This window comes from Hemibagrus wyckioides, linkage group LG05 (genome assembly GCF_019097595.1).
Source record: "Hemibagrus wyckioides isolate EC202008001 linkage group LG05, SWU_Hwy_1.0, whole genome shotgun sequence".
Lineage (NCBI taxonomy): Eukaryota > Metazoa > Chordata > Actinopteri > Siluriformes > Bagridae > Hemibagrus > Hemibagrus wyckioides.
Window position 1 is genome coordinate 17633802 of NC_080714.1, and position 25650 is coordinate 17659451.

Below are 25650 nucleotides of genomic sequence, written 5' to 3' on the forward strand. Positions count from 1 at the left end.
GAGAAACTGTACAGATGAAAAAGATTCATGTCCTTAGTTGATGGGAGAGGTACTTGATGTCCAGGTTTTGTTGCCTCTCTGCATTTTGTTTTGATGTGTTGTGTGGTATCTGGTGCTTTTTTTGTATGGTTGTAAAGAGCATTATTTGAGTTACCATCGCTTTCTTATCAGCTCAAACCATTCTTCTCTGATGTCTCTTGCCAACAAAGCATTTCCACCTGCAGAACTGCCAGTCAATGAGTGTATTTTTAACCATGCTGTGTAAACTCTACAGACTGTTTTGCATCAAAATACAATTTTCCTTCAAAATTATCCCCATTCTGATGTTTGGCATGTATCTACCTGAGTTTATGCCTTGAGCTGTTGCCATATGATTGAATGATTGGATAACTTCCAAAGCTGGGATATGCAAAGAAAGAATTTCAATGTGCTGTATATGTGAGAAAATACAGGCTTCTTCTTCTTCTTCTAACTGCATGACAGAGCACATGTACTGGTGTTCCTATTAAAGGGGTTGGCAAATGTGTATAATAAATTCATTTACATTATGAAGCATAAAATAGCATCATTGTTGTGTAATTGTTGTGTTCAGTGGCTGCGCGCATGAAGGTAAAGTAATATGAGAGCATCTTGGGCTAGCTTCGTGCAGTGTTTTCCTCTATAGCACTAAAGAGGCTTAATGATAAGGAAGCAGCTGTTGGTCAGTGGAGATTTATTAGCATGGTGTGTGTAATTCAAGATTCAAGAAGCTTTTATTGTCATTTCAACCACATACAGCTGGCGCAGTACATAGTGAAATGAAACAACGTTTCTCCAGAACCTGGTGCTACATAAACATACAACTACTAGTACAATACAAAACAACAAACAACACCACAGAGCTAGGACAGAAGTTTGTCTTAGCCACGTAAAGTGCACAGTGTGCAGCTAGGTGCAAACAGAGCATAGACAAGACAGTGCAAAAAAGACAATAAATACAATAAAGACAACACAAAAGAACACAGGACACTTAGCGCTGAAAGGAAATAAAAGAACGTTTACTGGAATGTAAGTGAAATAGAATAGATAAAGTGAAATGATGTAGAAAAAAAGTATTGTGCAAAAATATTGTGCAAAAATACACAGCAGCAGTTGAGGTAGTGCAAATAGAATAAACATAAGTATAACTATAGCAGTGGATGACAGGTAGAGGTAGTGCAGTAAGTAATGACCACATCACTAATGTTGTGTCACATAACAGTCATCAGCAAATTGAAGCCCCAGTGACCTCTGCATCCCTGCCAGAAGGCACACACACACACACACACACACAAACACACACACACACACACGCGCACACATACACACACACACACACACACACCTTGTCATGAAATTAGCCTTTCTGACCTTTATGTATTCAGCACTGTTGCTAGTCAGTTCTCTGTTTTTCTGCCCATAGCTAAATATTTTACATGAATTCATGTGATTGACTGAAGCCACAATCTAGGATCTGTTTTTCTTTGGAATTTTCAAGTATCCTGTTAAGTCAACTGAAATATTTTGTTTGGTCCACATGTGAAACATGCCCCAGTTGTAGCATGTCGCACTAAGCTATGGCATACATGCTAAACTTATAAGATTGTAATGTTAAGTAAGTAAATCATTTTAAAACTTGATGTGGTGGTTCTACCACAGGGGTAAGGGTGGCAAGGCACCACTGGTTATATCAGATAAATATTAATCTCACTAAAGTCCTGATTCACTTGAACTCCTGAGAGTTATAATTCACACAGTGGTCAATATTAGATATCTACGGGGCAGTGATTTTCCTGCCCCATGCTTGCTCTATGAACATTTTCAGTGGAAGGGGTCGATTAGACAGACAGTGAAAGGGTAATGATAGGGTTGCCAGATTGGGCTAGTTTAGAAAGGACTCTCTAGTTGAGTCCCAAAATCTTATGAATTGAACACATTTGATTGAACACATTTGACAGTACTAAATTTACCCACAGAAAGCTGCTGGTCTATGTTAGATGACTGTATGTTATCTACTGCCTATTACGTGTTACTGTAAAAATCTCGCAGATAGAGAGGATGCCCATCTGACCCCTTTTAGTAAGTACAGTCAATTATGTTCCTTAAATAAGAGGCCATGGATGGCTGTGGCATTATCTGGATTGAGTGACACAGTGATGAGTCAGGCTAAATCAATCACCCTTCACTTATTATCTTTATTACTAAATGCAGGCCAGGGCTACTGATATCTGGAGTCCTCCATATTTTCAGAAATTACAGATGTATTCCGAGTAATGCAAGCTAAGACCTTCCTTCCTCTGAGTTAATAACTCAGCAAAATATGTTATACTGTAAAGTTTTGCTCCTTCAGACCCACTGCTGACAATGATAGATTATTTGAGAGAGAAAATATGACTGGGTGAGTGAAAAAGTGTCTGAAAGAGGAATTGATTAGTAGAAATAATGGCCTTGTGGTAGGTCCAACTGAGAAAGAACATAAGAATCTCATACAATATTAACAGAGACCATGGCTCTTGGGCTTCCTTTTGGAACTGTGATGGTGGCCTACAGCACCACTGTTAGAAATTATGTTTAACTGAGACACAGACAATGCATTATTGAGCATCACAAATGATAATCTTATTAATATTCCCACCACAGGTGAATTGTGCTAAAAGACAATATACACTGTAATACTTTAAAGTGCAGAGGCCATGTGCTCTAAATGTTAACTGCTGCAGTTACATCTGTTTTTGTTCCTCATATATGTCCATGTTTGCTACATGCAAATAAAATGCATTTTCTCCAAAAAATTTGTCCTCCAATTTCCACCCATCATCCAGTTCTATGCTATTGTATATGCTGACTAGAAGGGTGTGTTTGGAGTTTCCATAGCAGGATGGGTTTGGCTCAGTTAGCATTTGAGTATAAAGAAATGATTCAATTAGCATGTGGGTTTTAATCTAATGTATGCACAGTGCCCAACTTCCTACTCATGGACAAAATTCTAAGACAGAGCACAGGCTCAAATGTAAATGAACATGGTTTGTGGGAAAGTTTTTTTTTATTTCAAAAACATTTTTTTTTGCATTTTGGATAAAATAAAAGCTTTGTAGGGCCTCTTTGGCCATACTTTTACTCAGTTCCAGTTGGTTTCATAAATGATTTATCATGATACATATTGTTCATCATACAGAAATTTTAAAATATTGTGATGTAATAACTTTTTCATTTCATCCAGCAGTTGGACTGACATCCTTGGAAAAAATGTATTTAAAATCTTGATAGTTGATAGGTAATAAAACACAAAAGTAACAATCAGGTAATGTAAAAATGAGACATATATGCTATGCTATGCTATATATTGTTCAGATAAAACTACATGGCACATCTGCTGTTGTATATTTGTTTTCATGAAGGGTGCCAATAATTCCAAACACCAAAAACTAACAGCAAGGTGAAGACAGTGACAAAACTGTAAGACTCCTAAGCGCATGTGTCCCCAATTCACACACAAGTTGCTGCCATTAGGCACCACATAGTGTAAATATAAACAGTATCCCTCAGTGTCCTTAAAAATCAATTTGCAGAAGAATCATCTCCGAGCTCAAGACAAGGGCACAGTCTGTTCCTGACCCACTAACAGAGCTTACGTAATGAGGACACAGACTGCATAGAGGGAAAGGTTTCAGCTGGGATAGTTCACAGAATTTTTAGGCTGCCCTTTTGCGAGTTTCACATTTACATGGATATATTATTCATACTTGGGCAGAAAAGAGCAAGACTTTTTGTTGTTACTGATCTATCAGCTTTCATTGCAAGAGGAGGAGAAAGAGTGCACTTTCTTCTGTTCTGGAGAAATGAAACAGATTTGTTGTTTGGAATTATGGAAAGACGAGAGTATCTGCAGTAATCATGCACTCAGCCTTCAGACCTTGCAGTGAGCTTTAAGGGATTTACTGGCATCCTCTGCACTATAAGCTTTCTCCATTAATCTGAGATACCATGCAAGAGTGCTTGGGCATTCTGAACAGGAGGTTTATTGTAATAAACACAATGTTTCACACTTGTAATACTAGAGAAACATACATAAAAAAAAGCTATATCAAACTACATGCAAAATAAGTCATGTGTATGGCATAGCAAATAATGAATATAAAAACTGGATGTAACGTATTATTCTGTTATTAGATAAAATTGGATGAACCCTTTCACCTTTTCCATTGCATTTCTTCCTCTCTGGCTAGTATCCTCTCAGCACTGTAGTACTGTTAGAGATGAATTTCCTGTTTGGAATCAATAAGTATTTTACTACAAGCAGTGTGCTTCTGGGTTTGTTTGATTTTTGCTAGTAAAGCGTGTCATATGAAATACATGTGACATAAATACCATTAAATGATACTCTTTAATAACATGGAAAAAACAAGGGTGCAACTTCAACCTCATACTATGAGGCTGATAGCTGCTTTTGCAACATGGGAAGCTGTATACGCATGCATGTGTGTGCATGTTTTCACCGTCAAGACACCAGCTTCCTCTGCACCATGCAGCACTGCAAGTGTCAAACCAGGAACACATGAAATATCACACACTCATCTTGTACCTTCCTTCATTATTAATAGGGCTTGAGCACTGACGAGGATGCTGGAGTTATTTCCGTCTCTCACGTGTAAAGGCATTTAACGACCAGCCGGCATCCAATATTGCCTTTTGCCACTTATACTTTTAGATTAATTCATTTTTGCAAATCATTTATTAGATTCAATAATTTAATGCTTTAATGTTCCATGCTACATGCTAACAGCAGAGCTTACCTCATCACTGTATGTCAGAAGGATTCGTCCATTTCTATCTGTAGAGGCAACTCGGGCTTTTTCAGTCCCTTGTCATTTCAAGACTGGACTGCTGCAACTCATTCCTGGCAGGTCTGACTCTCTGACCTCTGCAAACGATCCATAATGCAGCTGCATGACTTATTTACAACCTTCTCAAGTTCTCTCACACCACCTCATTGCCCACCTACCCTAAAAGAAATACCCACCTACCTTAAAGCACTAATCACACCCCACACTGCACCACAATCCCTCTGATCCTCACTTCTTGAATGAACCCACCATCTCTCAAGGAACATATACCAAGGTATATCAAAGCTCTTCATTGTTCTTAGGTGAAATGAACCTCATGTAGATATCCGAAGAACAGAGTCACTGGCAGTGTTAAATTGGACTCAGATTGAGAACACAGGATGCAAGACTATCTACTGTTCAACAAGAGATTTTTATTTTTTATTTTATTTATTTATTTTTTTTACATGTGTTTACACTATTGCTGTCTTTAGACACTGTGACTCAAGCTGAATTAGACCTTATTATGACTCATCATGGCTCATAGATGTAATTTACAGGCGATTAATGCATATCCAATTGACTTTAATGAAGGATGGGTTGCTAAAGGGCTATTAAAAACCAGCAAGTCTCCCATTGCCACCGCACGTCTCACCTCCCATGTCATTAAGAACAAATAGTCACATTTCGGGTAATCACAAGATTCGCATGTCTATTAATCACACATTTCTAAGTAATCAGATCGCTGCTGTTGCTTTCTCTCCAATCCCCCTTCTGTCTGATACAAGACATCATATGTCACATACTTTTGACCTTACACTAATAATCAAGTAAGTCTAAATAAATGATGTGGACACTGGAGCATGACATCATACATGTGCATTAATACTGCTTTTGTGCATCTACTCTTCTGGGAAAGTTTTCTACCAGATTTTGGAAAAAAAATGGCGGCAGGAGTTCAGCTATAAGTGCATTACTGATGATGCTGATGTTGAGCAGTAAGGCCCAAAAGAGTACAACTTCAGCATGGTTCATTCTCATGGTGGCTTCTTTTCTGAGCCAGTGGGTTTTAAAATAAGAGTCAGACATTGACAGCTCCATGTTGAAATTATATGTACTAATTTTATTGCATGAGTAAAGTTTTTAATTACCCAATATATCTCCTGGTTCATCTGCATTTTCACTATTATATAAGTAATCTAAAATACTAGAGAGATATTTACCTTTTGGGATAAAAGGGAACAAACTTATTGTTAGAACTTTTGTAAAACCCAGAGGCTTTTTATATGTAAAACTGTAACAATTACACTGAAAGCATCACACTTTACACTCTCATGTCTTCTCACAAAAGCAAATGCACACAAACACCATTTGATAATGTGACTTTTTACAGAACATAACTTAATTTATAACATTAGCACGGGTGTCTGAGGGAGAAAAGAACACATAACCAGGGCTAACTCCAGTGAGTGTCAGTAAACCATACAACAGAAATTGGTAAAGTGCTTCAATGATATGAAAAAAGACTGAAATCATTCAGTGAAATCTATTAGATAAGTGGGCTGACATTAAATGTCCAGTATAATGTATGTTTAGGATTCACTGACTGATGATGGCTCTCAAAGAATGAGGTCTGACGTTTTAATATAAAATGATAAATATTTCTTTAAAGTTCAGTATAGAGTAATTACATGACTGATCTAATGTCTAATTGGAACTGTATTAAACAAATAATCTGGACTTAATTAACTACCAGATATGTGTCCTTTAAAGTGTTATAGATTTGTTGTACTATCTGAGATGACTGAGATGTGCCTCATATTTTGCTTGCTATGTTTTACCTATTTCTTTTGCTTGATCCTGAATCTTGATTGCCAAACAATCAATACTGAATAATGTTACACACACACCCAAAGAAAAAAACAATAAACCTAAATAAACTAAATAGAAAAAGACAATTTGAATAGAAATACAATCAGAAAAACTAGCTACATATGCAAACTATTGTAAATAATATTTATGATTGTAAAATCAGTTAAAACAAATAGATTATAACACCAATAAAAAACCATTATATGAATAATAAAATGCTATACAATAGTCAAGAGCATGCAACAAACAGCTTTACTGAAGGCTTTTTTTTTTGGATAGTTATGAGTTCTTATTTGTGTTGGTTTCTTACTGTTCCCCCAAGGGACAAACAAAGATGCCTACAATGTTCTAGATATATTTGGGGAGCACAGAGAGCTAGAATAACTCTATTCTTTATAGGTGCTAGTCAGGGATTTTATTTCTGTCTCTGTTTCTTCTCACTTCCCGTAATAAATACCTAGCCTAAAAAACATACACCAGTTTTCCAATAAACTAATCACTGTGATTTTAGAAAACAGATGTTAGCTCTGGTATTGGGCACTACATGACTTATTTAGTGCCACTGCTACATGCCTTATTAATGGTCTTTGCATGTGTCAAGAAATCATGAAATCATGAAATGACATGTGCTTTGGGAGAGTCTCTCTTGTAGTGTATCTGGTCTGGATCATATCACTGTGTCTCCATTCTGTCTTCACTGGGAGCTTACTGGAAGAATGAACAATAAATAAAAACAAGCATGTGGTCCTGAATAATGGGCTATTGTAATAACTTGTACACTTCATATTCACATATCATGAAATTTAATGCGTGATAAATGAACTGTAAATAATCCAAAGATAACTATGATCACGTAAGACACAACATCTGTTCAGGAAAAAGAAACATACTGACAGTTTGGTCAGTTTCTGTATGATTGTCTCCAATCCAGATGGGAAAGTATGTTCTTACAGAGAGTAAATAAATAAAATGAAGCTCAGCATAATCCTTTTGACTAAAGAGTCCAGTGGAGTAAATGGCTTTTGGCTTTTTATTCTTAGCACTAGTATGAATGTGTTTATAGTTCAAACATCCAAATTTAATGTTGCTATAAAAATTGAAAAAGCCGCTCACAGGAAGCTGCACTGGTCTTTGGCCTGTGTCTACTTCAGAACAGCTTCATTACTGAACTTATGAAATATTCCAGGCCTTTCTAAGGGTCAGTGGCCTTGAATCTTCATGAAACATGAATGCAGGCAACCTTAACCCTCCATGTTCTTCCAGATTTATGCTTCAGGCCAGGATACAATGATGTACTGTTTTCCAGCCCTTGGGAAAAAATCTGTTGTACCTATCCATGCTACTGACAGGCTTTAATATTGTGCCTTTGTTTTTGCATGTATTAGTTTTATAGCTTCCTCAAAATCCCTCTCTACATTACACTACTCTACTGTTTATTATTACTGTCAGGTCGTCTGATATCTGCATAATGTGCTTTGTTTTTGCTTTGTGAGGGCTGTGGAGTTTGATTCACTGCTGGCTCTAGGGCATGCCGGAGACTTTCCTCACCTGGTCATTAGTTACAATGACAGTGGAGTGTGGAAGGCCATGTGAACATTATTGTCTCTTGCTTGCTGCTGTACAACGTTGGATCTGAAGTGGCTTTATCTTTATTGTGCAAGGACACAAAAGCAGGAAGGAAAACAGAATGCTGGGAAAAAGATACCTGACTCACAGATATCAGATACCTGACTCAAGTCCTATATAATATGCACTTAAATAGCAAAATCACAGTTATGAGATAAAATAAGCTTTCAGTGGTTGCCATATTTTCTTCTCATTTATATGATCTGAGTTTGCTTATATTTGTGCAGTGCAGCTTCTCCAAATATAACAAATTACTCAGTTCACTGAACCACATGTAGGCACAAAGAGTGTAGCAAGGTGTCTTCTGATATTGTAGAGTTAAAAGAGATAGAGGATATCTTAGGACACATCCTATGCAATTTAAACCCAGAGGAATGTAACCTAGCCATTACTTTCAGCTGAATTATGACATGATGTGCATTGATAAAGCATGGGATAACATCTTTATTAACCTCTTGTGTTATTGCGATTCTTTACTTAATATTTGAGCATTTGTATTTAAATCCTGTATATTTAGTATATTTAAAGGCAGCTAAACAGAAGCACCCTTTCTTTTTATCTTGAGCATGTGAGAAGAGATCTGGATGTAACTCTTTCTTTCTATGCTAAAGAGTAGGTTCTGGTTTATCTCAGCATGCCTGTTAGCATGTTCAAGCTGGAACGACCAGCATTTGTTATATTAACACATAGCCAGCAGGGGTCCATGAATAGTGCTGCAAGCACTGGCGCCCTCTAGGAGAAATATGTCCCTATAACGGTCATTGAACTTTTTACAAATAATTTATTATAACATATATGTAGTCTGTAAATTCATGTATACCAGGGGTGTCTAAAATAAAAATAAAATCTTGTATCTATAACCCTAGATCTCATCAAAAGGCCATTTTACATTACATTTACAACACTTGGCAGACACCTTTATCTAGAGCAACTTACATTTTTATCTCATTTTATACAGCTGAGGGTTGTGGTGGCTTAAGTGGTTAAGGTGGGTTGTTGATCAGAGGATAAGGGTTCAAGCCCCAGCACCACCAAGCTCCACTGTTGAGCAATTCATCAAGGCCCTTAACCCTCTCTGCTCCAGGAGCACTGTATCATAGCTGCCCCTGCACTCTGACCCCGACTTCCATAGCTGGGATATGCAAAGAAAAGAATTCCACTGTTCTGTAATGTATGTGTGGCGATAATTAAGGCTTCATGCCCTCAGTTCATAACTGGGTTCTATAACAACTGCCCAGTGGTGGCGGCTTTGGCGGCCCTAGACTTCAAACTCACAACCTTCTGATTAGTAGTCTAACAACTTGCCCACTAAGCTAACACATACCACACCCCAGAGAACTGGTCATATACACTTATAACTATATTTATATTAGCGTTTAAATTAAATTAGAGCATATGGTGCAGATTTGCAGCTTTAATTTAATGGCATCTACATCCAACTCTGAGGAAATTGTGGAACTTTTTGTTCCTCCTATTGTAGGGGCCAAAGACAATTGATCAAAGTAATATGTTCATAAATTACATTAAAAAAAAAATAAAGTCATTTTTATCACTTGGCTGCACAGCTGCTCTAGGTAAGGATTCTTCCACAAATTCATAAACATTTATTAAAATAAGTATATAATATATCAGTAAAAAAACAAAACAATAGGTGACCAGCTTGCTTTATTTACAGGCTTGTCATTATCATTTATATTTACAATAGGCTACACATACCATAAAGCAGAGAGGGTTTACATGAGTCAGATGGAGGAGTAAGACAGTGTAAGGTTTTGTAGGGGTTACTAGCCACATGGCTGAGTCAAGAAGCATCAGCAAATAAACTAGAAGTGTCATTGCCATTCACTTTGCCTACGTCTGCCAAAACTGCATACAGCTTGAATTATCCATTCAGTAAACATCAGTAACCACTTTACCCTGGTCAGTGTTGCAGATGATCTGGAGTCTATCCCAGGAACACTGGGCACAAGGTTGCTCATTTTCCTTTTTCCTCAGCATTAATTATACAGAATATAAACATGGTTGGTCATATTCTGTTTTCTGGAGGCCTGTGTCATTTCCCCTGTACGAAACGTAAAAACTTAATAATTTCCTGTTTTTTGGCTAAATGTTGTTAGGTTTTTAGGCACCACATTATTGGTCCTGTTATTGTGTACTCACTGTTTATCCCTGTTCTCACCTTGTTATGTTACCACTGTGCAGCTGATTATTATCCAAAAAAACAAAAACAAAACAAAACCAACACATCCCAAATTGTTTATTCCTCTTGTTCAACAGCAATTTGCCTATGATTATTTTACTGATTAATTAAAGTACAGTGTATATTTTTTTATATTTGTTTATAGCTAAATTGTGAAATGTCTGCAAAATAGCGTCCTGTTACCACTTACAATATAGCAGCCGTAAGTCATACCTTCACCACCCTGTCTTTTATTCTCTCTTGAAGTTCAGTCAGCTTGTCAAGTTTTCTCCTCTCTAAAGGCTTTCCTGTGTTGGAAAGCTTAAAAGAGCTGCGTTACCTATAACTTTTAGAATTCACTGACTGTAGAGATTCCTTGCAAAAATGTGAAAACATAAAACATCTCTACACAAAAAATAATACTAATTATGTTTATGTTGAATATTCACCATATAAATAACAGTGTAGGTTGTTACTGTAGAAACTCTATAATATATTACAATGCGCACATTAATATGAACCTGTGATTTGCCACAATTATTGGCCGGGCTGCTGTTATAGAAAATTAATAAACACCTTCTGACCATACAGAATCACGCTTTCAACAGGGATGTGGGATAATCATTAATTAAAAGCCTAGCGAACATTGCTGTAGAGGATAGTCAGGAAAGGATTTATTGTTATTGTTGTGTTCTATTAGAGGATTGGATTATATCTGTTTTAAAGGAGTGTGCTGTCTTGAGAGGAAGCATTAGGCGAGAGAAAACTTGGTGCTTAGTTAAAAGCAATCAGCTAACAAGCTTATAGGTTGAGTGCCCTGTGTGTGTGTTTGTGTGTGTGTGTGTGTGTATTTGGATGTGGGGTGGGTGGGGGGTGTTAAATTGCTTTTCGCTGACTCTGCTGCAGAAGCTGTAAGTGGGTCAGAGACTTGATCCACAGCTCTTCTTACTTCTACACAGGAAAGTGTTCAGCATCAGCAACAGAAACCCTGTGGCCTTTCCACTTAACATGCCAGATTGTGGCATATTCATAATGGACTTGTGTGTTTAAAGACACTCATCTTGTCATCACGATTCAAATGCATCCTACTTGCTTGGCTTTGCTATTTGTGTATATGAGTAATTTTCTTCTGCATATCATCAGACCCATAGTAATGATCCCAGCTCTTCAGACCTATTGAAGAATGATCTAACTCTTATTATCTTATTCATCATACTAGATTATTATGATGCTTTTTGTAGCTTTGAGTTGTACAGATGTAGTGAAATTCTTTTTATTCTATTGGCTTTTGATAAGTCCCTAATGATAAGTGAAGCCTAATCAAACACCTGTCTACCTTGATGCAGCACTAAACTAGCTATAAGTGCAAATAAACGCTAAGCCTGCAATGTCCTCCGAATTACATTTACCTTTTAATTGTGTGTGGAGTTTGCATGCTGTCCATGTGCTTCAGCGTTTCCTGCTGTACTCTGATTTTCTACCTCAGTTCAAAGACATGCACTGTAAGCTGATTAGCATCTCTAAATTGACCATAGTCTGCAAATGGGTGTGTTAGTGTGTGCTCCAGTTTCCCCACAACTGTGTGCTGGACAAGCGGTACAGAAAATGAATGGATGGATGGACATACTGAATATATTTTCTTTACACATACATGTTGCAAAACAGTGTATTTTTTGGGGGTAACTAATACTCTATCAGCTTATTTTAGTTTAGGGTTGTTGTTTTTTTTTTTATTCTTTTGTATGATACAGATGAGTGACAGTTTCAGATCTGACTGGCTTATTAATGATTCATTATTAAATTCCCAACTAGAGACTACAGTGACTTAAAGAGCCTATTTTTAAACACCACAGCAGCAAAGCTTTTTAGGGAAAAAAACACTTTAACTACTCCATATGATATGTTTGCTTGCCAGTCTCTTTATAAACTGTGATTGTAAGGCCTAAATTCTTTAAAAATCCTTTTAAGATATAATCTTCTCTGATATGATATGATGCCCACTGGTTCTTAATAACCACATCCCAATGAAGCACAGTCACAGGACCATGGAGCTTGTGATCTCAGGGGATTTGTTCTCTGCTATAGCACCCTGGTGTGACAGTGCCCCCATCTGGTGGTTTAGGATATCAAGTAAAACTGAAAGATAGAAAAAGAAAGTGGCGTTTTAGCTTAAGACCAGACCAGACCAGACCCAGACAGTTCTGTAGCTGGAGTACAAGGAATATTGCGTTGATAAATGTTACTGTTATGAATCAATGTCACTGTCAATGCATTTTCAGCGGAGTGACTGTGTGTAGTGTTTGCATGCAATTACCTGGAAATCAATTAGACCAACTTGCAGCAAACAGAATCGGGTTGAAATGGATAGAAATTGTTATTGGAGCAACATCCCATCACTGTGTTCTTCTGATGTACAGGGATCGTGCAGGATGAGTCATGTTCTTCTGACGGTGTGTGTGTGTGTGTGTGTATGTGTGTGCGTGCGCGTGCTTATTTTGGGATGGTCTTGCCACATTTATAGTTGCGTATAAGTGGCTGTTGTGCAGGGAGACGGATGAACGGTTATTTCTCGGAGGCAGCTCCGAGTCTATGGGCTCCCAGGTTGTCATGGAGACCATTGTATTTTGTCTCTGCCATGATTGGCGCTGCTGGGGTGAGCAAGTGCGTGCTATTTCTGTCTTTATTCAACACCTTCAATGCGTGCGCGCGCGCACACACACACACACACACAGTCTAATTCTCTCAATCTCTCTGTCTTTTTAATCTCACATACACATACACACCACACAAATGTAATGGTGTGTGTTCATCTTGAAATGTCATTTGTCATCTGAAGTGTCATTTGTGATTTTTCTGTCGTTTTTGTCCCCTTCACCATGCATTCTCAGGAATGTTAGTCACTCCACGCACTTCCAAGGGCCTGTGCATGAATCTGCAGATAAAACATTGGTGTATAGGCTTTATCATGATGTCCTTGCTGCCCAAGACTGAGGAGGATCAGCTCTAATGAAGTTCCCCCCTGAAAAAAGCCGAGCAGCGGTGAGGAAGAGAGTGAAGATGTAGCGCTGCCAGATGATCCACTTTTCACACCCTCTGGGTGATAAGTGCAGCATTACTCTGCAACATCACTCTAAACCAATGCCTCATGAGCAGTGTCACACACTCTGACTTATGCATGAAGACAGCAGAGCAGCTCAACATTCTGTCAACCTTTAAATGAGACAAAGAGCTTCTTGTTTCTCTAATTAACAGTTGTATTCAGGCATTACCAGCTCCTTTTTCTTTTTATTCACCGTTTTGACTTGGTTTATTTTTGTGATGGTAATACAGTAAAATAGCACTCTGTTATTGTGACTGCAGCTATTTTTTTTTCCAGACAAACCTTTTTTCAATTGAAGCACTGATTTACATATGAAAAATACTTTATACACTAACACTACCTTTAAATGATTCTGGATAATGTGATTATATAATATGACCTGCGACGATAACAAAAATGTCTTTGTTAATTCCTGGGGCAAACTAGTCCCAGCTTTAACAGCTCTTTGATAACTGGCATAGTAATAACAGATGAGTATTTGCCTATATTTAACACTGTTCATATGTAGATGTCTCACTGTTTTCTACTGACAGATACTCACATTTGATCAGTAGATTAAAGATTTGTATTTAATCTGAAAGAATCTTGCGAACATGCCTTGAGAAAGTTAAAGAAGTATTTATTTTATATAGACTTAGTAGATGGAGGAGTGTGCAGGGACAAATAATACTAAATTATGAAGATGGTTAGGAATATGTGGCAAGGCTATGTAAAGATTAATATAAAAAAAAATTGTAGCAAAATGTGTGTATACAGTATACACACTGTTTTTTCCTTTTAAATATACTTTGTTTTTTCTATTTTGTTTTTCTAGATTACATCTATATTAATATTTTAGTTGTTTTTGTCACACATTCCTAACCGTTTTGTGCATGCTGAGATGTTATTTTGTTTTTGTTTTGTATTTTAAGCATGATTATATGAGTTACTATATTCTTACTGCCAGCTTGGTTAATTTTCCTCTCATAGATCTGTTGCCTACTCAGTGTTTTTTTTGTTTTGTGCACCACTCTGTGTAAACTCTCACACAAGATCAGCAGTTTCTGAAATATGTATCAAACCCATCAAAGTCACAGAGATCACACTGTTTCTCCATTCTGATGTGAACCTGTGCTGTTGATGTCCGCCTGTATCTGCATGATTTTTTTCCCATTGTGCTTCTTGTGACACGTATATATACTGCTTTTCCCACCACTCCAGGGTCCCTGGTTTGATCACTGGGTTGCTGCCTGTGTACTATTTATGTGCATGTTCTCCCTGTGTCCATATGGGTTTCCTTCCACCTTCCAAAAACATGCCAGTATCAATGCAGATTTGCCCCTAGGTGTTAAATGTGTGCAAGGTACCCTGCAAAGGATTGGTGTCCAATCCAGAGTGTATTCACACTTCACAACTAGATCCACTGTGGCCCTGACCAGGACAGTGAAGATGAATGAATTAAAATTGTCTCATTCTGTGCAATGGTACTTGCCTTCAATTAACTATTCATACTGACACGATTTATCAGTTTTCCAGCCTATATAAATAAGCTAAATTATGGATTTGTCATTCTTTTATATGGGTATTTGAGATGAACAGCTTCCATTGCCATTGTCATAGTTAAGTGCTATGAAGATTATTTTTTCCATAATCTTGCAATTTTATTTCCACCTGTATGTAAGGAATGTTGACCCCATTGTGTTTGTGTACAATTGTGACTGGATATATGAGAAGGCACTAGGACCCTGTGAGGAGTGCCTCGCGCCTGCTTGCCTGCCTGCCTGCATCCCTCTCCTCTACACACTGATCTGCAATTACCCTGTGTGTGTGTGTGTGTGTGTGTGTGTGAGTGTGTGTGTGTGTGTTGAGAGAGAGAGAGAGAGAGAGAGAGAGAGAGAGAGAAAGAACACATGTTTATGCGTGGATGTGTGTGTATGATAGAGGGGATGTGTGAGAGTGTGTATGCGAGTGTGTGTGCTAAAGGCAGATTTCTAAGCAGAGAAGATTTCGTCGGCACCTCTTTCCACTCATCGGCTCAAGCAGCAACCTGACCACCTGGACCGCTTGCCTGCCTGGAGCACAGCTTAGCGGAGGAAACATCTCGGCGATCGGCAGAATGGAATGGTGTGTGTGTGTGTGTGTGTGTGTGTGTATGGGTGGGTGGGTGTATAGGTGGGTGAAGAGGGGGTAGCAGTGAGATGAAAGGACCAGGTGAGGAGAGGTGTCGGGTGCCTCTCTCTCTCTCTCTCTCTCTCTGCTCTTTCTATCCCCTTTTTACACTCTCATTTTCTCTGTGCCTCTGCTTGTGCAACACCAGCATCAGGAGCGTGGAAGAAGAACCTCTCTCTTGGACCTGCACTCCATAGCAACCTCCTGGAAGCTGGGGTATGTTCCCAATCCTGTCTCTCGCATCAGCTCTGCCTCCCCCGTTTCCAGCCACATGGGCCGAATCTGCACGCATCTGAACTCACCTGGTCTCCAGTGCTCCTCCTGTGAAGGCAAGGTAGTCTGGACCTCTCCAGCATTCTTCTGCATCACTTTCCCATACCACAAGCTTTAATTAACCATATTAACTATGCAAACTATGTCAACATTTCCACAGAAGGCTAAAGATATGTCTGAAATAGACTAAAAATAGGCAAGTCCGGATTTGTGTAACTGGTGGTAGATTGTAGATGAGCAAATGCAGTGTTTGTTCTACAGATTTGTCATATTAAAAGCAGTGAATTTGGGACTTTGCTCGGATATTTAACGTGTTTGGTGCAATAAACACAGGCCTCATATTATCATGTTCAATGAGGACCAAAACAGTAGGGCTGTACAAAAACATTTCTGTAAACCAATAAGCACAGCACATCTCTTGGGGGAGGGGGTAGCTCAGGAAAAAGAAAAGGCTAAAGAAGTCAAAAACCAGGGTTGGTTTTAGTCATGTGCATTTAATATATTTCTCAGCTGGCAGGCGGGGGTGTTTTTTTTTTTTTTTGGTTGCAGCTTCCAAGTTCAGAAAAACACAAGCTTTATTTTGAAGAATTATTTTCATGTTTTGCATGTGCATCATGTGAACGTTTTTTGATCACATCTTATTCCCTTCATCTCTCAGTGATTTTGGTGATCATTTTCTTGTTACACAGCAAATACAAACTGCTTAGACAATTACAATGGTATAATTATTACAACATGCTGCTTTGATTGATATACTGATTATTAATGATTTGATGACTTATTCCCAGTAAGTTATCAGAGATTTACCAGACTGTGAGTTGAATAAGAATAGTACAATATTTATATATATATATATATATATATATATATATATATATATATATATATATATATATATATACTGAAGTCAGTTTTATGTATTATATTTATAGCACTTGTATGAAATCTCCAAACGTCATTTTATAGGCTGCATTTATGACACCTGTAAGGAGATTGAGGACAAAATTTAATATTTTAGTCTAGCTGAGGACATCTAACTTGAGGGCCTCCAGAACTGTCTGCCAGTTCTATATAAATTATCTGTGAATTCCTACAACATTCTTGTTTTCCTTTACTTGTTTTCTTATTTGGTTTACTACTTCATGACGCTACTAAACTTCAGGTCTAAAGTAAAACGGAGGTTTACAAGGTTGGCTCTGCATGTTGCTTTCTGTGATGTATGGTTTTTTTTTTGGTCACATAAAAGCACACAGTTAAAGGTGAACTTAATCAACTTTTAGAAATTGGTGTTTTTTGGTTATTGTGAGGTTGTCTTTGAAAGTCACTGTGCAGTAAATCAGGATGTAATAGGTTATTGGCCATCTTTTTAAACCCAAAGTGGGTCAAGATGGCAGTCGGACTGTGTAGAGCTGTTGCCATTAACCTATGTTTGATTTTTCTCAAATCGTGTTCAACTTAACTGCAGATACTGCTTCACTTTCCTGCAAATGCTGTCCCACTTTCCTGGAAACATTTGTTATTTCGTATTTTCTAATAATAAAGATGAAGAGGAAAGCTGCATTATCTTTTGTCATTAATATGTTGATCAATTTAATTTCCAAATTAGTTACCCTGCCTACAAAAATAGAGTCTATCCAGATTGGCCTTTGAGCTCACATTGAGCACATTTGCTGGGTGAAAAGGGATATTGATGTGTTTTTAATTCACTTATTACAGTATGGAATTGATTGTGGAAAAGTTTTTGCTGTAAAATATCCAGTTCTAAGGCTGCAACATCTACCCCAGGCTTCTAGCATTTTGTCATTGATATGGCCAAAAACTGCCTACGTTCACAGAGACAGGGAATTTGGCTGACCTGAGGGATAACCAACCACAGATCTTTTCACATAGCCTGTTTACTTACTACCAACTGCTTCAAATAGAGCTTTTAAAGATGAGATTCCATTACATTGGTGTTCAGGTGTTAGCTTTCCCATTGGACACCAGGCCACTGAAGTGCATATACATGGAAGTATGGAGAGTCAATGTGATTTAACTGTCTGTGTCCCTGAAACTGAGACTACATGTGCCCATGTATCAAAAGACGTGCAGTATTTGTAAAGTAGTTTTGTTATATGCTTTCCTGTAGTTGTCAATGTTCATTAAAGTAAGGCAAAAATTTTGGACAAAAATAATTGTACAATATGAGAACACATTGCAAATGAGGAAAAAATAGTGTATACAGGAAACCTAATTTAACACTTTTCTCTCATTCTTTAGGTAAAGCATATCCAGTTAGAAGATACTGGACATTGATTAGGATGAAGTCTCTGCCAACATGGAGGCAGACCTAAAACGATGCTTGAAAATGAGGTAACCAGGTGTACCAAGACAAATCTATGGGATTGTTCAAACTCTAAGCTAAATATTGCGCTTAAGCTCCATCATCATGTCATTATACTAATAACACAGACTCTGTTAAGCCCTCTACTTGGGCTTGTCTCAGGTAAAGGAGGATGGGTGATAGGCCCATGAATGTAATTTTTGACCAAACTCCTCATCCCATCCTCACATGGATCCTTCTGCCTCCCTCCACATGCCGAGGAACCTCACAAGCCACGGTCAGCTCAGTAGTGGGTGGGCCAATGGCTCAGGAGTGTCTCTAACCAATGATGGAACTCTCTTCCACATGCTGGCCCTTTGCACCATGGTCTTGATGGACATCCTGGCTGTGGTAGGCAACCTGACCATAATGGCAGTCATTGCCAGGGCACCGCGCCTGCACAAGTTCATCTTCGTCTTCCACCTATGTCTGGTGGACCTTTTGGCTGCTCTAGTGTTAATGCCTTTGGGGATGTTGACAGAGCAGGCATTCTTTAATGAAACTGTGTGTCAGGCATATTTGTGCTTGAGTGTTGGCCTTATCAGTGCCACCATCCTCACCATCTCAGCCATCAACGTGGAGCGGTACTACTACATTGTGCACCCAATGCGCTATGAGGTTAAAATGACCATTGGCCTGGTAGTTTCTGTTCTGGTGGGCATATGGATCAAAGCAACACTGATGGCTGCTCTTCCCTTGCTGGGATGGACACTGCAGAGGGAGGAGGAAGTGCAGTCCAACCTGGTGTTGGAACCTAGATGCTGCTCTTTGCATTCAATGAATAGGGGGCCCCATCGCTTGGTTTTTATGCTCCTTTTTGCACTCATATACTTCCTCTGTCCGGTATTTATCATTCTTGTGGTTTACTGTAACATGTTCAAGGTAGCCAGAGTAGCGGCTATGCAACCAGGTCCCGTGCCTACATGGGTGGAGACTCCACGGCCTCGTTCAGACTCTTTAAGCAGTCGTTCCAGCACAGCAGCAAGCCTCGCGACAACTCGCAACACGCCGCAGAGAACGTTTGGTGGTGGAAAGGCAGCAGTTGTACTGGTGGCTGTTGGGGGTCAGTTCCTAGGCTGCTGGCTCCCCTATTTCTCTTTTCACCTCTACTCGGCCATTGTCGCCTCTTCTCCTGCCTCGCTGGCTCAAATAGAAGATGTGGTCACTTGGATAGGTTACTTCTGCTTCACCTCCAATCCCATTTTCTATGGCTGTCTGAACCGGCAAATCCGTGAGGAGTTGGCGAGAAACGTGGCATGGGTCTTTAAGTGGGGGAGGCCACGTGATGAGGAAGAGCAGTTGCCCAGCAGAGAGGCTTCTATCGAAGAGAACTTCCTCCAGTTCCTCCAGGGCACTGGTTGTAACCTGGGGCCCAGGAACTCACAAAGCATCTCCGTCCCCCAGAAGGATGATGAGGACTCCCTCTCTGCTCATCGCAGGCCTTCGGTCGACTTCCACATCCCTGGACAGATCATGGAAGAGACATCCGAATTCATTGATCAGCAGCAGCTGAATGATCTCAATATAACAGGCAACTGTTTCAAAACAATGTCTGAGCTGCAGGGTTAATATTTACAGAATATTTATGGAATATATGTCTTTTATTGTTAGAATGATTATTGTGCGTTCTTTTTGATAACCTGCCTGATACTTTGTATTTGGAGATAAGGCTAAATGTTGGATTTTTCTGAATTCAATTTTATGGAACGCATTCTGGTAGAACTCATATTATATACAACAGTTGCTCTGCGTGGGATTGACAAGAAATGATCTCATCACTGCAACTAGTTACTAATCCTTTATTTTTTCACTCCACAATTATGAGATTATGAGAGGTTGCCTGTTACAGGAACAAGCCATTGCTTAATTAGGCCTACTACTTGGCATCAGGAGTGTGAATAGAACCACTTGAATATCAAAGGTGGCTTGATGTCTCTGTTACATTGTAATGCAGGTTTACAGTTTCTACATGTACGAACATGTGTAAAATTATGGTGTCCTAGAAAGTTCCAGATTCTGAAGTTTATGCAACTATGGCATAAATGCAACTTGATCCAATGGAGGAAAATAAGTAGAGTTCAGGTCTTTGGCTACATAAATAGAGACACATTTTGTAACTAGATAAAAAAAACAAGCATTGCCCTAGAAGTCACACACTTTCTACACCTTGTGACAGGACAAGCACAGTAACCGCCGGGCTTTGAGCGTTATAAAGCACCTGATTATCTGAATAGTGGAAACATCAGATAACTGGGTCAAATAGGGTTAGCTGGGAACACGGGTCACTATAAATGTGCTCTAAGATAATATTTAGCTTTATAAAAACAGGTCTAAAAAAGGCCTTTCAGCCCACTTTTCTAGTCAGTTTCTCACATTGGAAAACAAGTTGCAGGTCTTAATGATCAAAGATGGCCATTTTGTTTAAACAGCAGTCAGGTATAATGTGTCACACTGGTTAGCTTCTCACTTTAAGGAGTACTGTGCTCTGAAGAAAAACAGATCACATGAGTATTTGACTTGTGATGTGTGCAGCCATCAGCTTTCAAGAAAAAAAAATCCTGCTGTTGAAGAATAAAATGCCAATGGTCTTATAAGGTGAGCAGTATTGTAGCTTGGGTTTACTAGAGGGGTAGGGGTTCTTTTGATTTTTAAATAGACACTGCCAATGTCCTGTTATTTAAGGGTACATCCAACTCTGAGCCCTGCAGTACAGAACTGTTGAATTAGGAGTATCAACTTGTTGTGGCTTCAGTACACAATAAAGGCAATACTTACACAAGATGATCAGTTTTTTTTGCCCTCTATTACTACAAAGTCTGATGAGACGATGTTGTCCCTATGAGTCTTTCTTTCTTTCTTTCTTTCTTTCTTTCTTTCTTTCTTTCTTTCTTTCTTTCTTTCTTTCTTTCTTTCTTTCTTTCTTTCTTTCTTTTATTTACTTTACCAAATACAGTAGAAATATAGGTCTTTAAAGTCTAAAATCTCATGGTGCTTTACACATAATAAATGTAGGGCAGGGGTTCCCAAACTAGGGCTCTTGACCCCATATTGATTCATATTAAGCTGGTTTTCAGTGCCGAATGAACAAGTATTCTACACTGTTAACATTACAATTTCATTTAAATTAGCAATTTGTACAGCAGTTGTACACTGTGAGTGAATAATAGAAAAATAAATGTTTTGTTTGGGTGGTCTGCCACCAAAGCTGCCATGTTCTAAGTTGTTTAACACATCTACATGCAACTATGAGAAAAACTATCAGGAAAGCCTTTGTGTGTTTAGTTCATTTTATTTGTTACACATATATATTTTACTGACATAATAAAATGTTTTAAAATCACAGCAGGCCTATATTATCACAGAATTATATATTTGTTTATTGTCACAGAAAATTCATTAATGCAATTGGAGTTGTTTGCCCAAAGGTTTGAGAGCCCCTGTTATAAGGTCAAGCAATACAATTGTAAAAAGTAAAGAATAAACAATGATGGACCCTGCTGTTATAGAAGGATAATTCATGATGGAGTGGTATGTATAACTATAACACCATGTCCTGAAGTGTATTATTTCACATATACCACAGTGACTTGCCAAAGATCATTTATTAATAACACTAATTTATTTACCAATGACATCATGCTTTTTCACAATTTCTAATTACATTTAATGTTGTAAAATATCTGCAAGATACATTAGTTCCTGCTGTTTACATCAAAGCATCATTCCTTCACCAGACCCATTTTTTATTTCTCTTTAAAAGCTTATGAGCCAAAAAAGCAAATGTTACAGAGAAACCAGAAAAGGTGGCGATAGACACCGGAAACTCCTTCCGTGCTAAACAGCTAATGTAAAACTGCAACATATCAACACATTTTTCTTTGTTATTTAGCAACACATTTGTCTTCCTATTGTTAGATTTAGGTCATGTGGACACCTGCCATACGAATCCTTGTCTATGAGCTGTTATTATAGAAATGATTATTATTATTATTATTATTATTATTATTATTATTATTATTATTAGATTTACAGGAAATTTGGTAACATTTGCTAAATGGTCAATGCTTATGGAGCTTCAGTAATGATCACAAGCAGAAGTCAGATCATTTACACCACATACCTTTTATTTAATTCAACTGCATACAATTTTATTTGTGTACTTTTAACAACTTCCTAAAAACTACATGAGGAAGAAAGCTTGAGAGGAACCAGACTCAAAACAGAAGCCATCCTCATTTGGGTGACACTGGAGAGTGTGATGATAAATAATGTCCTTTCTACAATTGTATATAGTCAAGTGGAGTTGTGTAGCCAGGAGATTCTAAATAATATAAACATCAGTGTGATCTTTAAATTCATTAAAGATTGAACATAAATTCCTTCCTGCCATAGCGATCAATGTTAAGTGATGGCGATCCGAGCGCAAGACCATCTGTTTAATCATGAAGTGGATTAAATGCTCAACCACAGCTTTAATATTCAATGAATTTAGATGTTTGAAATGTTCATTCCAACAGAAACTAATACTATAGCCGTGCTTTATACACTGTAAACATTTTATCTTGTACTTTTTTATAGGTACACTATCCTACAAAGCTTTTTTATTAATCTGCAATATGTCTATCGAAGCCAAATGATATCTTTATTTTAAAATAAGCAACGAACCTGTTGATTATAATTATCCATATAGTGACCAAAATGGGAAAAGAAAGATCATATCATGATATTAGCAGCTAAGTGCAGCTTAAATCCAGTCACACAGAAGTATACGTTTAATAAATGTAAAAAAAATAAAAAATAAAATAAAAAGTTAAGGGTAGGATGGGAATGAAGATGAAGGTTAGCACAGGATGAGGGGGTAAGTACAAGCACAATGTTTGCAGACCTTCACATATTATCCACCCACCTCCACCATACTGCTCAGATTTTTGTGCTTTGATGTTTGGGAGGTGAGGAGGTAAGAGGGAGGCCCCTAGTGGTGAAGTTCAAACACTCTGACCTTTCACTTGAGACAAGGGATAAAGGTGTTCTGTGAGCTTTGTGAGTCATTTTCAGCGTGGTTAAAGCAGTTACGTGTAACTGGTTCAACAACATCTAGAAAGATCGTGAGAGAACACTCATTCTCTCGCAAATAGTCAGGCAGGTCTCTTAGAATATGATCTTTACTGGGAATTGGGGCGATTTCACACATTTAATTTCACAAAAGATTCAAAATGAACATAAGCTTTCTGATTAATTGAAACACAAACAGGCGTTTGTAAATGATGATGATGATTGTGATGATAATTTCCTTTACTAACCCTTTCCTAAAATAATGATATATATTATAGTATAAAACATATAAAGGCATGAAATTTTTATGTACCAATGCCATGCACTTATCTTTTTATGTATACACTTTATTTTCTTTTATTGTTCTTATTATTCTTTTTCTAGCTCACTGGTGTAATGGCAAATTGAAAGAGCCTTAGCCTTTAACAGTTTAAGTTCTAATGAAGTTCTCATTTGCATACAACCTTTTTCCTTCCGTTAAAGCCATTTTAATATGTGCAAGACCATCATTTGTAGGAATTTAATTCGATTCTACAGCCTGTACGAGCAGGCCAGACACATGCAGCCTGGACTGAACTGCACAGGATTTATTTGCAAGTGCGGAGGAACTTGGTGTTTCCATGGTAACTTATCCGCTGCCACATTGCTCTGTAGGCTGAATGTAGTGAGCATTAGCAGCAGACCACTTCTTCATCCATTTATCACACATGATGGAGGAACACAATAGTGAACAGTGAACAATCCACATATGGACTATGATCATGTTTTTATTTGTTTAGGAAGAGTGAAAGTACTACACTGACTACACTCATCCTTTTTTTCACCACTTTAATTTGTGGTAGTGGAAATCAAGTCAGGCCACTAGTACAAACTGACATTCACATATTGAGCATTCTGTAGATGACACTCGTGATAATATGGACAACATATATATAGAGTGACGAGAGAGAGAGAGAGAGAGAGAGAGAGAGAGAGAAAATGATTAAATATCAGGTAGCTACCTCCCAGCTACAGGGTCCTGGTTTGATTCTAGGGATACTGTCTGTTTTCAGTTTCTCTAAATTGCCTCAGGTGTGAATGAGAATTTGTATGTTGTGTGTGTGTGTGTGTGAGACACACTTGACTACAATCCAGAGTGTGTTCCCATCTCACCCCGAATGTTCTTAAGGGACGCTTTGTATTCACTGTGACCCTAATCAAGATAAAGGTGAATAGAAAAATGAATACATGCCAGTTTGGGTGATTTTAAGTGTTTTTTATTGAAATTCCCCCATATGATGTGCATAAATTGGAACGAAATGTTTTTTTCAGGATCATGGTGTGACAATACAGTGGCAAAATCTAAAGTAGCGACACAGGACAAAAAATAATTTAGGTGTAAAAAAAAGTCTCAGTGGTAGCAGGATGAAGAAATGCAAACCTATTGTTACACCAACTTCATGCCAATGTCACTACACACTTTCCTTACCCATGTCCAATACCTCTGTGACTTGTGCCAATGTATGGTGTACTCTTTCATGTAAGTAAATTTCATACCCGAAAAGTATAGTGGCAGCCTTTTTTAATCACTTGTGATAAAAATTTATGAATGAAGACATATCCTGGTACTTTGAATAGATATTTACATACAGGTTAAATGATGTAAATATCTATAGCAGATATTTAAATATCTTAGCAGAAAGTTTTTCTTAACATCTTAACAATTTTTATTTTATTTTATTTTATTTTTTTAAGAAAAATATAAACATTTCATTCATTCATTCATTCATTCAATTTGTTCATTCTTCTCCAGTGACTGCTTTATACTGCTCAGAGCAGCATGAATCCACCGGTCACACATAGGAGACTTAGTCTATCCACTTATTGATATGTTTATGGGAAGTAAAAGGAAACCAGACTACCAAGTAGAAACCCAGACCGTCAAGGAGAGAACATGTAAAACTCCATACAGGAGTATTTTGCTTTGACTGCCCCATATTTGTCACCCAAATTATGAGCTAAAAAATCAGTTTTAACTTGGACCGTGGTGACATTTTTAGTTGACATGTTTATAATTAAATGATGATACACTGACTAGGCATAACTTTATGACCACCTGCCTTATATTGTGTTGGTCTCCCTTTTGTTGACAAAACAGCCCTGACCTGTCATGCACTGTGTATTCTGAGACCTTTCTGTCCAAACCAGTATTAACTTC

The 25650-nt window shown here is 37.9% G+C and overlaps 1 protein-coding gene across 1 annotated transcript; it reads left to right on the plus strand.

The window, feature by feature from the left end:
* Window positions 1-13275: 13275 nt before the first annotated feature.
* Window positions 13276-21182, plus strand: gpr61 (G protein-coupled receptor 61). Its single transcript, XM_058388979.1, has 3 exons — window positions 13276-15721; window positions 15915-16100; window positions 18299-21182. Exon 3 carries the CDS (start codon window positions 18591-18593, stop codon window positions 19968-19970), a length of 1380 nt encoding a protein of 459 aa, XP_058244962.1. The 5' UTR covers window positions 13276-15721; window positions 15915-16100; window positions 18299-18590; the 3' UTR covers window positions 19971-21182.
* Window positions 21183-25650: the final 4468 nt, after the last annotated feature.

Excerpts from the sequence above, each read along its gene's own strand:
- gpr61 (XM_058388979.1), top strand. The coding sequence starts at position 18,591 with ATGGATCCTTCTGCCTCCCTCCACATGCCGAGGAACCTCACAAGCCAC.